At 40.5% G+C, this 14,911-nt stretch overlaps 1 protein-coding gene across 3 annotated transcripts in view; it reads right to left on the bottom strand.

Annotated features, from left to right (window-relative positions):
* tut4 (terminal uridylyl transferase 4) overlaps window positions 1-14,911 on the bottom strand; it is a 51,250-nt gene that overhangs the window by 24,394 nt on the left and 11,945 nt on the right. For all 3 annotated transcript variants that reach the window (XM_061882934.1, XM_061882936.1, XM_061882935.1), the window contains 4 exons: window positions 12,718-12,769; window positions 12,473-12,542; window positions 3,508-3,634; window positions 2,110-2,229 (listed from right to left, as the gene is read on the bottom strand). In XM_061882934.1, coding sequence (XP_061738918.1) covers window positions 2,110-2,229; window positions 3,508-3,634; window positions 12,473-12,542; window positions 12,718-12,769 — 369 coding nt within the window. The remainder of the gene's footprint in view (window positions 1-2,109; window positions 2,230-3,507; window positions 3,635-12,472; window positions 12,543-12,717; window positions 12,770-14,911) is intronic.

Here is a 14,911-nt window from a genome sequence, read left to right as displayed (position 1 = left end):
CATAAACATGCATCCACAAAAATATACCCCACCCCCCCCAATCCAATGCCCTCCACGCAAATCCCGTAGGGGTGATGGAAGGACGGTCAGCGCCTGAGAGCTGCAGCCTACCACCATGACTCTGAACCCCCGTTCCTCTGTTGCTAGATATCTGGAGATGTATGTTGTAATATGTATATGTGCTTTGCTATGGAGGTTTTTTTCCCACTCCAGACTGGACCCCTTAGGAGCCCAGTCTAAATTTTATTTTTTCACTCATTCTTCCCCAGCGTTTTACCTTTTCCCCCATCTTTTTCGGGGCGCCTTGTGGCGACCCATCAGCGTTCCTCTTCTGTAACCCTGTACACTATTTGTTTGTCTAATCTTGAACGGATTTGTGCTAAAAACAAAGTTACGTTGTACTTGTGCAATGACAAAGACCTATCCTATCATATCCTGTGGTGGTATGGAGATTATTGATTAAAAACATTGTAAGGTTTCCTTGTGAGGAACCCTGAAATGTTGCGAATATTTACCGTAAATAAAAACAATTCTGGGCTCCATCAGGTAGCTTATTGGCAAAGGTGGGTAGTAACGTGCTACATTTACTCCGTTACATCTACTTGAGTAACTTTCCTGATAAATTGTACTTCTCAGAGTAGTTTTTATGCAACGTACTTTTACTTGAGTATATATATAGAGAAGAAACGCTACTTTTACTCCGCTCCATTTATCTACAATCAGCTTGCTACTCGCTACTTTTTTTTTTAATCGATCTGGTAATGCACGCTTTGTTTGTTTTGATTTTGTCAGAAACACATTCAAAGTAGGATCTACGCATGCCTGCGTTTCACCAATCACATGCAGTCACTGGTGACGTTGGACCAATCAAACAGAACCAGGCGGTCACATGACCGTCACACGTACAACCCGACTTAAACAAGTTGAAAAACTTATTGGGGTGTTATTATTTAGTGGTCAATTGTACGGAATATGTACTGTACTGTGCAATCTACTAATAAAAGTTTCAATCAATCAATCAAAAGTGTAAAGGAAAAAAGACACTTTTTATGTCAACCGTACTTCCCGTCAAAAGCCTAAAGGCTGATCGCACAGTTCCTGTCTTCATAATAAAAGTGCCGCTCCATCGCGCCTGCGCTAACAAAATATGAGTCTCTGAAAGACAGCGCAAACAAATTAGCAAGCTATGGAGTTTTCCGCCAATGTATTTCTTGTATTTTATTGTATTATTAATTAATATATATTATTGTTTTAGTTGCTTAAGAGATATTCCTGGCTCTGAATTTGCTCATTGCTATTTTTATGTTTTTGTGCATTATTTGTTTCCGTAATCAGGTTACTCATCAGTTACTCAGTACTTGAGTAGCTTTTTCACAACATTTTACTTTTACTCAAGTAAATATTTGGGTGATTACTCCTTACTTTTACTTGAGTAATAAATCTCTAAAGTAACAGTTCTCTTACTTGAGTACAATTTCTGGCTACTCTACCCACCTCTGCTTACTGGTGAGACATTTTTCAAGTTCGCTCTCAGTATTTTTTCATGGATGTTAAAGAAAGTATGACAATGTGTGAGCTGCTGCCTGCTATTATTTACTTACGGTATATACAGTGTTCGTAATAACGTTGTTACTTTTACTAGTAACGCGTAATCTAATTATTTACTTTTAGGTCCTTTGCAACGCCAATAGCGATATCTTCTGATGTGGTTTTATGTCAACAACAAGACAGCGTCACAAGTGCAGCAAGTTCACTGCAGGAAACATTTTTTTATTCGTGGTTGGTTTTCTCATTTTCAGTTTCATTTCCGTCAATCTCTATTATCTCATCTCTGCCGTGTTTAGCCTTTTGGAGGTTTAACAAGTTACTAACAAGATCTTTCTATCAATGGGGATCCCTATTAGCTGTGCTGTATGCCAGCAAAAATCTAACAAATCCGAATAAAATATGAAAATCAGTCCTAGTTTTAGCTTGATATTCAGAATGTAAAAAAACAAAAAAACAAAACAACTTATACATTTATGTGTACTTAGTCTTCACACACCTCTTAACTGGAAGTGGAAATCTCAATAATAAATGGCAGCAGCATGTAAGTAAGACCTTACTTACCCAATGGCCCAGGTAGACAGGGAGAATTGGATCTTTCCTTTGCTGCAAGAAGAATATGACCATGAGGGCCAAGGAATACGGAGGGATGCCACCCTCAGCCTGGCAGTCGATGTGACACAGCTGCGTAAGTAGAACAAGAAAAGACTCAGCATGACCACAACTACATGACTGCATTATATCATTGCTTAAAATGAGACTCATTATTTATTCTGTAAGGGTGTAACGGTACATGTATTTGTATTGAACCGTTTCGGTACGGGGGGTTGGGTTCGGTTTGGAGGTGTACCGAACGAGTTTCCATATGAACATATTAAGTAGCGCACTGCACGGACGGACATAAGTAGCGTACCGCATGTTATGTAAACAATGCACACCGAGGCACAATACATGGCATGCTGGTGTAACGCAGGTGTCAAATACAAACTTTTGCGACGACTGTTAGGCTCTTGTTCTCTATTACTCTTTGAGCGATGCGCGCTCTCCCTGGTCACGTGACCGCCGCGGTCCAATCAGCTGTGCTTATAAGCCGGTAGCAGGAAATGACCAGTAGACAGGACGTGAGGGGAGACAGATTGTATTTCTGCTCGAGGTAGGCTTTTATTCTGGTTTTCACCCGAAATATTATACTGACAAGATTCTAAACTAAAAGCCTATTTGTCATCTTTATAGAGCAGACTACCAGCGCCGGATTTTTTGTCATTAAGCTGTGTGTGACTGTGAAGCGGAGTTGGTGAGTCAATTGTACGGAATATGTACTGTACTGTGCATTATACTAATAAAAGTCTCAATCAATCAATCAATCAAAAGAACCACTTTATATGTAGAAAAGTTTTGTTAAGAAACCATTCTGAGCCTTATCTTATTTAGTTTTTATTTTATACATGTTGACCACATTAACCCTGGCAATCGACCCTGTGTGTATGTTATTATTGTCCTTAGCATTCATGACTGCCTGCTGTTGCACTGATCAGCCTATTGGTGGCTCACATCCATTACACACACAGCTATTTCATTTCTATTTTTGGGCATAATTATCATAGTGTTCCCAATGTTAAAAGGATAAAGCCATTGCTTACAAATTTGGTAAATAAATAACCACAAAATGTATATTTCGTAGTTTTCTTACTGTACCGAAAATGAACCGAATCGTGACCTCTAAACCGAGGTACGTACCAAACCAAAATTTTTGTGTACCGTTACACCCTTAGTATTCTGTCTTTATCAGATTTTAGAAATATGTTATACTATCAGTGTAATACTACCATGTTCTCCATGTATGCTCCTTGATACCAACAACACATTTGGCCAACTCTTCGAACATATTCAAAAAGCTCTAGAACCCCAGGAGAGTAGATTTACGCTGTTTTATTTGAGCTGAAATGTCATTGGCATACTCACCCTTGCCCAGTAGCGGAACGCCAACACCAGGGGAACCAACCTGGGCTCCCTTTGAGTCAAGGCTGCCAGGTGATATGTGGTGAGACAAGCGACATCATTGCCTGCACTCACTTTGCACACCAGGTCGCTATGAAGAGCAAAAAGAAACAATGGCTGCCTAAACTTGTCAAATGTAAGTTTTTGGTGAAAACTTATTTGAAAAAAAAAACATAAATAAAATCTGTATTTGAATGTTGAACTGCACAATAGGTCTAATATAATCGATATATTGCGGGTTTGTAGAAAATGACAATATCGTGATATTCACGCAGTTGTCTTCTCACTCTGTCTTGCCTCTGCTTCTCACAGACAGCAAACGCATTTCCTTACATACGTATACGCCCTCGCGGAGCAGAGAGGAAGCAGCATGGGTAACGTTAGCTGTGGTGCGAGTGGTAATATGAGAGAAAGAAGGTGCCAATCTGGTAACAAATGAAGGAAGAATTAATTCCCAAGAAAAACAGCAGGGGTCCATCGTCTGGCGGTGGTTTGGCTTCAAGTGGGAGGTGGGAGTATGTCCAACAAACAACTGTAATTTGTCAAGTATGCGGCAAAAGCGTTGCTACAAAAAGTAGCATTACTGCTAATATGTAGCATCATTTGAAAAGTCACCTGCTAGAGAATGAAGAATGCTTACTCCGCATGTTAACATCTACCTTCGGTGCCACACGCCCACACCATCAAAATGCCAAGGCAAATATTTCCAGATCAACACCGTATAAAAAAATAGTCAACAACAAACAGAGATAATGTCCGCAATAACCTACCACATAGCGAAGGACGAACACTATTTGATTTCCTATTATGCAGCTCATTTTTATTCGACACTTATTGAAATATCTTGTGTGACATCATGCACAAAAGTGCACTTTATTTGTTTTAAACTATTGTAGTGGCGTTCTGTACAAAAAGTGCACTTTAATTTAGTGTTGTTTTGATATGTCATCTTAGTGACATCACGCACAAAAGTGCACTAATAGCTTGTTTTAAAACGTCTCTGACAATCTTGCACTTTCTGTTTTGGAAATGACATGAATGTTTGTGCCACTGTTTAATAACTGTTTAATGAATACACTTTTGGTAAATTGACTTAGTTGTGATTTCCCTTCTCTGCATGAAAGTTTAAAAGTAGCATATATTAATGCAGTATGAAGAAGAATGTTTTAATGTGGACACATAGAATCATCATACTGCTGGGATTATACGCATCAAATGTTAATTCAAGGCTCAGGCAAAATATTGAGATATATATTGTGTATTGCGATATGGCCTAATAATATAGAAGTATAAAAAAAGGCCATATTGCTCAGCCCTACTGAACAAGCAAGGCATCTTGCATAAAGTTGAACTTTCGACAGTGATTTTACATTTCTGCACAACCTGAAGCCCTGTATTCAAGCCTTTATCTTCCAGGGCCAAGTATGGTTATTGGGATGAGTCAGGGCTTTCATTTTTTGGCCGTGGATCAGTCCAGGGTCTCTTTGCAGATAGCTTGTTGGATTATCTTGCTTTTGTGACATAAATCTCAGGAAATACATATTTTTTGAATAATGATGCACGCAATTTTTTCTCAAGCTGTTACTGATTCTGCTTCTCAAGACTGATGCTGATAACTTACTGTATTTTTTCAACTATAACACGCTACTTGTTTCTAAGGCTTTTGGGAAAAGGGCGGCCCTGCTATGCATAGTCCCATGAGAAGTCTGCTGCTCAACACCAAGCAAATCATGATTAATTGGGATTGACGCAAGCCCTGGGCCGATCACCTTGTGGCAGGCCACCCCTGGAGAAGGCGTCTAGTGATAAGGCCGAAACGCCCAGTTACCCAGGGGCGCACAACTGATGATGCGTACAAATTGCAAAGCACTCATCCACAATGCCACCAGTCATCACCAAACACTCTCGGCCAGCACAAAGGAATTTACAACTAATCCTGTGTTTTGTAAACTTAACCCTGCGGCTTATAAAACGATGTGGCTAATTCATGGATTTTTTTTTCCCCCACTAACGGTCATAATGTTTTGTATTCAACAAATAGTTTTCAACACCGACAGACACTGTAAAGGTGTGATATTGTTTGTGCTGTGGTGCCATCTTTTGGACAAATTTGCTCACTGCAGGTGATGTGGGTTGAAAATGTACTTCCTGTTTCGTGCATTGAACCGGAAGTATATCCCGTTTTGTCTGCTGTGGGTCAACAGCGTTTCAACTCAAAAGGATTCTTCATTCATCACTCGAAGCAACAATTGGAAGTTTTACAATACAACTAAAACAATTCTTACTTACTCAACCGTCCCATGTGTGATGTAGGTAGGAGTGTTTTCATGCATATTTCTACGTGCTATCATCATACAGTACTTGCCAACCTTGAGACCTCCGAATGTGTGATATATATATATATATATATGTATATGTCTTGATTGGATTATTCAGAGAATAGTGCTCGATACCGTGGTAGAGCGCAATATGTGGGTGTGGGAAAAATCACAAGACTACTTCATCTCTACAGAACTGTTTCATGAGTGGTTCCCTCAATCTCCTGATGATTGAGGGAACCCCACATGAAACAGTTCTGTAGAGATGAAGTAGTCTTGTGATTTTTCCCACACCCACATATATAAATATATATATATATATATATGTACACACACACACACATATACATTTATCCATCCATCTATTTCCAGTTATCCGAGGCCGGGTCGCGGGGGCAGCAGCCTAAGCAGGGAAGCGCAGACTTCCCTCTCCCCAGCCACTTTGTCTAGCTCTTCCCGGGGGATCCCGAGGCGTTCCCAGGCCAGCCGGGAGACATAGTCTTCCCAACGTGTCCTGGGTCTTCCCCGTGGCCTCCTACCGGTTGGACGTGCCCTAAACAACTCCCTAAGGAGGCGTTCGGGTGGCATCCTGACCAGATGCCCGAACCACCTCATCTGGCTCCTCTCGATGTGGAGGAGCAGCGGCTTTACTTTGAGTTCCTCCCGGATGACAGAGCTTCTCACCCTATCTCTAAGGGAGAGACCCGCCACCCGGCGGAGGAAACTCATTTGGGCCGCTTGAACCCGTGATCTTATCCTTTTGGTCATGACCCAGAGCTCATGACCATAGGTGAGGATGGGAACATAGATGGACCGGTAAATTGAGAGCTTTGCCTTCCGGCTCAGCTCCTTCTTCACCACAACGGATCGATACAATGTCCGCATTATTGAAAACGCCGCACCGATCTGCCTGTCGATCTCACGATCCACTCTTCCCTCACTCGTGAACAAGACTCCTAGGTACTTGAACTCCTCCACTTGGAGCAGGGTCTCCTCCCCAACCCGGAGATGGTACTCCATCCTTATCCGGGCGAGAAGCATGGACTCAGACTTGGAGGTGCTGATTCTCATCCCGGTCGCTTCACACTCAGTTGCGAACTGATCTAGTGAGAGCTGAAGATCCCGGCCAGATGAAGCCATCAGGACCACATCATCTGCAAAAAGCAGAGACCTAATCCTGCGGCCACCAAACCTGAACCCCTTCAACGCCTTGACTGCGCCTAGAAATTCTGTCCATAAAAGTTATGAACAGAATGGGTGACAAAGGACAGCCTTGGCGGAGTCGAACCCTCACTGGAAACGTGTCCGACTTACTGCCAGCAATGCGGACCAAGCTCTGTCACTGATCATACAGGGAGCGGATCGCCACAATAAGACAGTCCGGTACCCCATACTCTCTGAGCACTCCCCACAGGACTTCCTGAGGGACACGGTCGAATGCCTTCTCCAAGTCCACAAAGCACATGTAGACTGGTTGGGCAAACTCCCATGCACCCTCAAGAACCCTTCCGAGAGTATAAAGCTGGTCCACAGTTCCACGACCAGGACCAAAACCACACTGTTCCTCCTGAATCCAATGTTCGACTATCCGGCGTAGCCTCCTCTCCAGTACACCTGAATAAACCTTACCGGGAAGGCTGAGGAGTGTGATCCCACGATAGTTGGAACACACCCTCCGGTCCCCCTTCTGAAAGAGAGAGACCACCACCCCAGTGAGCCAATCTAGAGGTACCACCCCCGAAGTCCACACGATGCTGCAGAGTCTTGTCAACCAAGACAGCCCCACAGCATCCAGAGCCTTAAGGAAGTCCGGGCGGATCTCATCTACCCCCGGGGCCTTGCCGCCGAGGAGCTTTTTAACTACCTCAGCAACCTAAGCCCCAGTAATAGGAGGGACCACCATAGACTCCCCTGGCACCGCTTCCTCATAGGAAGACGTGTTGGTGGGATTGAGGAGGTCTTCGAAGTAGACAACATCCGCAGTCCAAGTCAGCAGAACACCATCCACACCATACACGGTGTTGACTGTGCACTGCTTCCCCTTCCTGAGGCGGTGTATGGTTTATATATATGTATGTGTGTATGTATATATATATATATATATATATACACATACACACAGTGAAGAAAATAAGTATTTGAACACCCTGCTATTTTGCAAGTTCTCCCACTTAGAAATCATGGAGGGGTCTGAAATTTTCACTGTAGGTGCATGTCCACTGTATGAGAGACAACCTAAAAGGAAAAATCCAGAAATCACAATCTATGATTTTTTTAACAATTTATTTGTGTGATAAAGCTGAAAATAAGTATTTGAACACCAACATTAATATTTGGTAGAGTAGCCTTTGTTTGCAATTACAGAGGTCAAACGTTTCCTAGTTCTTCACAAAGTTTGCACAGACTGCAGGAGGGATTTTGGCCCACTCCTCTACACAGATCTTCTCTAGATCTCTAGTTTCTGGGCTGTCGCTGAGTAACACAGACTTTCAGCTCCCTCCAAAGATTTTCAATTGGATTTAGGTCTGGAGACTGGCTAGGCCAGGGAAGGAGGTATTTGGCCAAAATCTCACAATACATGGCTGCAGTCATCCTCTCCTTAATACAGTACAGTCGTCCTGTCCCATGAGCAGAAAAACACCCCCAAAGCATGATGCTACCACCCCCATGCTTCACAGTAGGAATGGTGTTCTTGGGATTGTACGCATCATTCTTCTTCCTCCAAACACGCATAGTGGAATTATGACCAAAAAGGTCAATTTTGGTCTCATTTGTCCACAAAAATTTCTCCCATGACTCCTGTGGAACATCCAAATGGTCATTGGCCAACTTAAGACGGGCCTTATCATGTTCTGGTTTAAGCAGGGGAACCTTCCGTGCCATGCATGATTTCAAAGCATGACGTCTTAGTGTATTACCAACAATGACCATGGTAACAGTGGTCCCAGCTCTTTTCAGGTCATTGACCAAGTCCTGTCGTGTAGTCCTGGGCTGATTCCTCAACTTTCTTAGCATCATTGAGACACCACCAGGTGATATCTTGCATGGGGCTCCACTCCCATTGAGATTGACCGTCATATTTAGCTTCTTCCATTTTCTAATGATTGCTCCAACAGTGGACCTTTTTTCACCAAGCTGCTTGGCAATTTCTCCAGAGCCCTTACCATCCTTGTGGAGTTGTACAATTGTGTATCTGGTGTCTTTGGACAGCTCTTTGCTCTTAGCCATGCTGAATGTTTGGGTCTTACTGATTGTATGGGGTGGACAGGTGTCTTTATGCAGCTAACCACCTCACACAGGTGCATCTAATTCAGGATAATACAGTGGAGTGGAGGAGGACTTTTAAAGGTGGACTAAAAGGTCTTTGAGGGTCAGAATTCTAGCTCATAGACAGGTGTTCAAATACTTATTTTCCGCTGTATCACACGAATAAATTGTTGAAAAAATCATAGATTGTGATTTCTGGATTTTTCTTTTTAGGTTGTCTCTCATACAGTGGACATGCACCTACCGTGACAATGTCAGACCCCTCCATGATTTCTAAGTGGAAGAACTTGCAAAATAGCAGGGTGTTCAAATACTTATTTACTTGACTGTATATATATCAGACTTCTCCATTGAACACGGTGGCCGAACGGATATACTCATTCATTATATATATATATATATATATATATATATATATATATATATATATATATATATATATATATATATATACACATACACATTATATATATATATATATATATATATATATGTATGTATATAATCCATTCATGAATGAGTATATCCGTTCGTCCACCGTGTTCAATGGAGACGTCTGATCTACAAAATTTGCAGGCAGCATACCCCTTTTCCTTCAAGCTGTCCTGGATGAACTGAAATTATTTTCTTTTTCCAATCATTTTGGAACTTGCAAGCGTACTTCTTCTTACTCGTCGTCGCCATGTCTCTTTTTAGTTCTTCTGCTTCGTCTCTGTTATGTTTTTGGACATTACTACTTGCCGTAGTTTTGAAGCAATGCATGATGGGAATCCGGATGTTGTGTGTCTGTGTATTAACGTGCCGGCTGGAATAAACACACGCTGAGAAATAGCTCTGTGCCTGCCTACTTTATGGGTTATAGATGAAACTATGGATAACGGAGACATATATAATAGTTTCCTTTTCAGGTTGTCGGGGCATGCTAAAGGCACGCCCCCAATATTGTTGTCCGAGTGGAAATCGGGAGAAATTCAGGATAATGGTTGCCCTGGGAGATTTTCGGGAGGGGCAATGAAATTCGGGAGTCTTCCGGGAAAATCGGGAGGTTTGGCAAGTATGGCTACCGTAATGTAATCAAGCTAGTGTTGATAACATTAGCAAATACGCGAACACATTTACAAGTGTCTGTCTTAGTGTAATTAACTTACAATGACATTCCTTTTGTATTGATTCAGTTTTGTAAATTCAACAAAACGTCATTGTGGAGTTATTGAGTCTGATTGGAGAGCTAACTTCCGCAACTAATGGGTCCATGACGATGACTTCTGTTTTGTTTGATCTGCTGTTTTACTGCCGTGTTACAGACACCGTTTAGAAAACGAAAATGTAAATAAACATTTAAAAATACTTTTCCTACTGGTATAAATGTGCGGTTTATGGACCAGTACAGCTTATATATGTAAATAATGTTCTTCTAAAATCTGGTGGGTGCACTCTATCCGTAGGATTGGAGCTACACTTCCGTGTTTTTGCCAGCATTGACAAACGTTTTACGGGCTGCTGTAGCCAGTCGCCTTGTTTCACTGCTCCGACTTCCGTGGAGTCTTGGTCGGCGTGCGTCAAAGAGCAACTAGCCGGACTGATGGCTCGCCACAGTGCCAACGAGAGTCTGCAGACACTCTCCCGTCACGTGGTAACACCGTCCTGAGAGTTTGGACTTTGTTAGTCATTTTCTTGTGTTTGATTTCATTTCCGTGGTGCTTTTGTTTTTCCGGTATTTCAGGTTTGGTCTCTGTGTTTTGCAGCATCTGTACTTGTTGTTCCTTGTCCTGCTAGCACACCTGTTCCTCATTGTTCAATAGTTCTATTTACTTCCAGCTCGTTAAGGTTGGTTAATTGCCTATTGCGGCTTTCTGCTGTGTGCAATTGTTATTTGTTTGCGCCTTCAACTTTTGTTCCTGTACTGTCCCTAATTTAAAGGACTTGTAACTAGACGGTCGCATGCTGTCTCTGCACCTTGGTGTCACGGCGCCAGCAAGTGACCAAACACTTTACATCAGTCCCGGAAAACGAGGTCAAGTGAGGCGTCCAATTGAAAACCTGGAATTTGGCTGTTTTTGTGGAACCATCACCCTCAAAAAAATCTAAATATTAAAAAAAGAGCCAAATAGTTAAAGTGTAGGCTAAAGTACCAATGATTGTCACACACATACTAGATGTGGCAAAATTAGTCTCTGCATTTGACCCATCACCCTTGATCACCCCCCTGGGAGGTGAGGGGAGCAGTGGGCAGCAGCGGTGCCGCGCCCGGTAATAATTTTTGGTGATTTAACCCCCAATTCCAACCCTTAATGCTGAGTGCCAAGCAGGGAGGTAAACGGGTCCCATTTTTATAGTCTTTGGTATGACTCGGCCGGGGTTTGAACTCATGACCTACTCATGTCAGGGCGGACACTCTAACCACTAGGCCACTGAGTAAGTAAATAGGCATCATGTCATGACATCAGGTTAAAACATAGAAACTATAAACTCATAATAACACCAATATTTGTCTTATACATGTACGAGTTGGAGATGTTGAAGAAGTAAAGCTTTAGATTTGTTGCAATCTGTACTTAAATTTGTGTGATTTATTACTGGTTTATACACTTATATTTACACCATACTTGCGTGGCACCAACAGTATATGACATTAAAATAAAAATTTTTGTCGATCTGCTACAATAATGTATAAAATGTACTGAACATTTTTTAGAGGAGATTAATAAAAAAGAGCTTAATTACAGATAATAGTCAATGAATCTGAATAAAAATGTCAACTTCTGACAGCACAATTTTTTTCCCGACTTGCAAAACGTATTTCTCTGAAAGAGTGAAGAAGTCCCACACAATTTGTTTACAGTGAGTTGTTGAAAAATGGAACAAAAGGAGCGATTGATTTGCTCAACCTAACAAACCTAGAATACAGTGTGGGTAATCTCGCCTCATTGGAGCATTTTTTTCTGTTATTAGAGCTATTCTTTTTTAACGTTATTGGATTTACTGGTATGACGTCATCTTTCCTAATATGGGCCCCATAAACCAACCAACCCTAAAAAAAAAACCTACTACGTCAAAGACGGAAATACTTCTGATGGTTTGGTCTTTTTTAGGCCAAGCACTCAAAATGTTAATTAGCCAGTTTGAGTTTACATGCAGTTTTAACTAATTGCAGATTACATTTTTGCTTTTTGTCAAGTTTTGTTTCCTGAATCACAGAGCTGCAAAATTGTGTCTATTTTTATGCTGATTCACTACAAAAGTACCAGTAAACTGTAATCACAACTGCATCTGCCACAATTAGATTAGCTAAGACACACAATTTTAGAAATAAGTAAGCGGAACAGAAATGAACCGTCACTGACCTGATGACATCGCGACAGATGATGGTAGGAACTTTGGCATGAAAGTCTGAGACGATGTCTGTGAATGCAGCTGGAAAAGAAAGTGACAATTTCAGGAAATTAACCAACTATCATTAATTGTTGAGACATAAAGAAAGGGTAGGATTAAAAAGGCATTGTTCTTCCTACTCCTTTTCCGAAATGTTGAGTAGTGTAAGTGTAAAAAAGTGATGATACAAACATAGGCGAGTGGGATTCCGACTTACTGCTGTTTTTGAGAATTTCCAGCGCTCTAATCAGGACTTCAGGTTGTGTCATCTGGATGTGGGAAAAAAATAGGAAAAAAGGTACATTTGTGAGACCCCAATTGCATCATGCGGCCGAAACAAAGCCAGATTGCAACTCTGTTAAGAGTACGATGCGGAGATTGCCTTCATGAAAAAATCCTTAAGGTTTCAAATCCGTATGTGTTCTATATAAGTGTAAAATACTGCGTGATTCATCATTGACTTATTATTTAAGGCAGGGGTCAGCAACCTTTTTGAAACCAAGAGCTACTTCTTGGGTACTGATTAATGCTAAGGGCTACCAGTTTGATACACACTTACATAAATTGCCAGAAATAGCCAATTTGCTCAATTTACCTTTAATAAATAAATCTATGTATACATATAAAATTGGGTATTTCTGTCTGTCATTCCGTCGTACATTTTTTTTCCTTTTACGGAAGGTTTTTGTAGAGAATAAATGATGAAAACAACACTTAATTGAACGATTCAAAAGAGGATAAATCCGGAAAAAAAAAAAAGACAATTAAATTTTGAAACATAGTTTATCTTCAATTTCGACTCTTTAAAACTCAAAATTCAACCGAAAAAAATGAAGAGAAAAACTAACTAAATCGAATCTTTTTGAAAAAATTAAAAAAACAATTTATGGAACACCCTTAGTAATTTTTCCTGATTAAGATTAATTTTAGAATTTTGATGACATGTTTTAAACAGGTTAAAATCAACTTTGAAATAAGATTTAAATTTGATTCTATAGATTTTCTAGATTTGTCAGAATATTTTTTTGAATTTTAACCATAATAAGTTTGAAGAAATATTTCAAAAATATTTTTCGTCGAAAAAACAGAAGCCAAAATGAAAAATTAAATTAAAATGTATTATTCTTTACAATAAAAAAAAAAATAATTTACTGATTTAAATTGTGAGGAAAAAAGAGGAAGGAATTTAAAAGGTAAAAAGGTATATGTGTTTAAAAATCCTAAAATCATTTTTAAAGTTGTATTTTTTTCTCTAAAATTGTCTGTTATAAGATGCAAAGTAAAAAAAAAAATGAATTTATTTAAACAAGTGAAGAACAAGTCTTTCAAATATTTTCTTGGATTTTCAAATTCTGTTTGAGTTTTGTCTCTCTTAGAATTAAAAATGTCGAGCAAAGCGAGACCAGCTTGATAGTAAATAAATAAAATTTAAAAAATAGAAGTAGCTCACTGGTAAGTGCTGCTATTTGAGCTATTTTTAGAACAGGCCAGCGGGCGACTCATCTGGTCCTTACGGGCGACCTGGTGCTCACGGGCCCCGCGTTGGTGACCCCTGATTTAAGGTAACTTTTAGGGGTCATTATAGATGACAAATAAGCTGGGAGCCCATATTTGTTTCAATTCTGCTTCCATCCATCAACTTACCTACAAACTCCGTTTCCATATGAGTTGGGAAATTGTGTTAGATGTAAATATAAACAGAATACAATGATTTGCAAATCCTTTTCAAGCCATATTCAGTTGAATATGCTACAAAGACAACATATTTGATGTTCAAACTCATAAACTTTTTTTTTTGCAAATAATAATTAACTTATAATTTCATGGCTGCAACACGTGCCAAAGTAGATGGGAAAGGGCATGTTCACCACTGTGTTACATCACATTTTCTTTTAACAACACTCAATAAATGTTTGGGAACTAAGGAAACTAATTGTTGAAGCTTTGAAAGTGGAATTCTTTCCCATTCTTGTTTTATGTAGAGCTTCAGACCTTCAACAGTCCGGGGTCTCCGCTGTCCTATTTTACGCTTCATAATGCGCCACACATTTTCCATGGGAGACAGGTCTGGACTGCAGGCGGGCCAGGAAAGTACCCACACTCTTTTACTACGAAGCCACACTGTTGTAACACGTGCTGAATGTGGTTTGGTATTGTCTTGCTGAAATAAGCAGGGGCGTCCATGAAAAAGACAGCGCTTAGATGGCAGCATATGTTGTTCCAAAACCTGTATGTACCTTTCAGCATTAATGGTGCCTTCACAGATGTGTAAGTTACTCATGCCTTGGACACTAATGCACCCCCATACCATCACACATGCTGGCTTTTTAACTTTGCGTCGATAACAGTCTGGATGGTTCGCTTCCCCTTTGGTCTGGATGACACAATGTCGAATATTTCCAATAACAATT

This window comes from Nerophis ophidion, linkage group LG22 (genome assembly GCF_033978795.1).
Source record: "Nerophis ophidion isolate RoL-2023_Sa linkage group LG22, RoL_Noph_v1.0, whole genome shotgun sequence".
Lineage (NCBI taxonomy): Eukaryota > Metazoa > Chordata > Actinopteri > Syngnathiformes > Syngnathidae > Nerophis > Nerophis ophidion.
The sequence above is the reverse complement of the archived record's forward strand: the minus strand, read 5'-3'. Positions and strand labels throughout refer to the sequence as shown.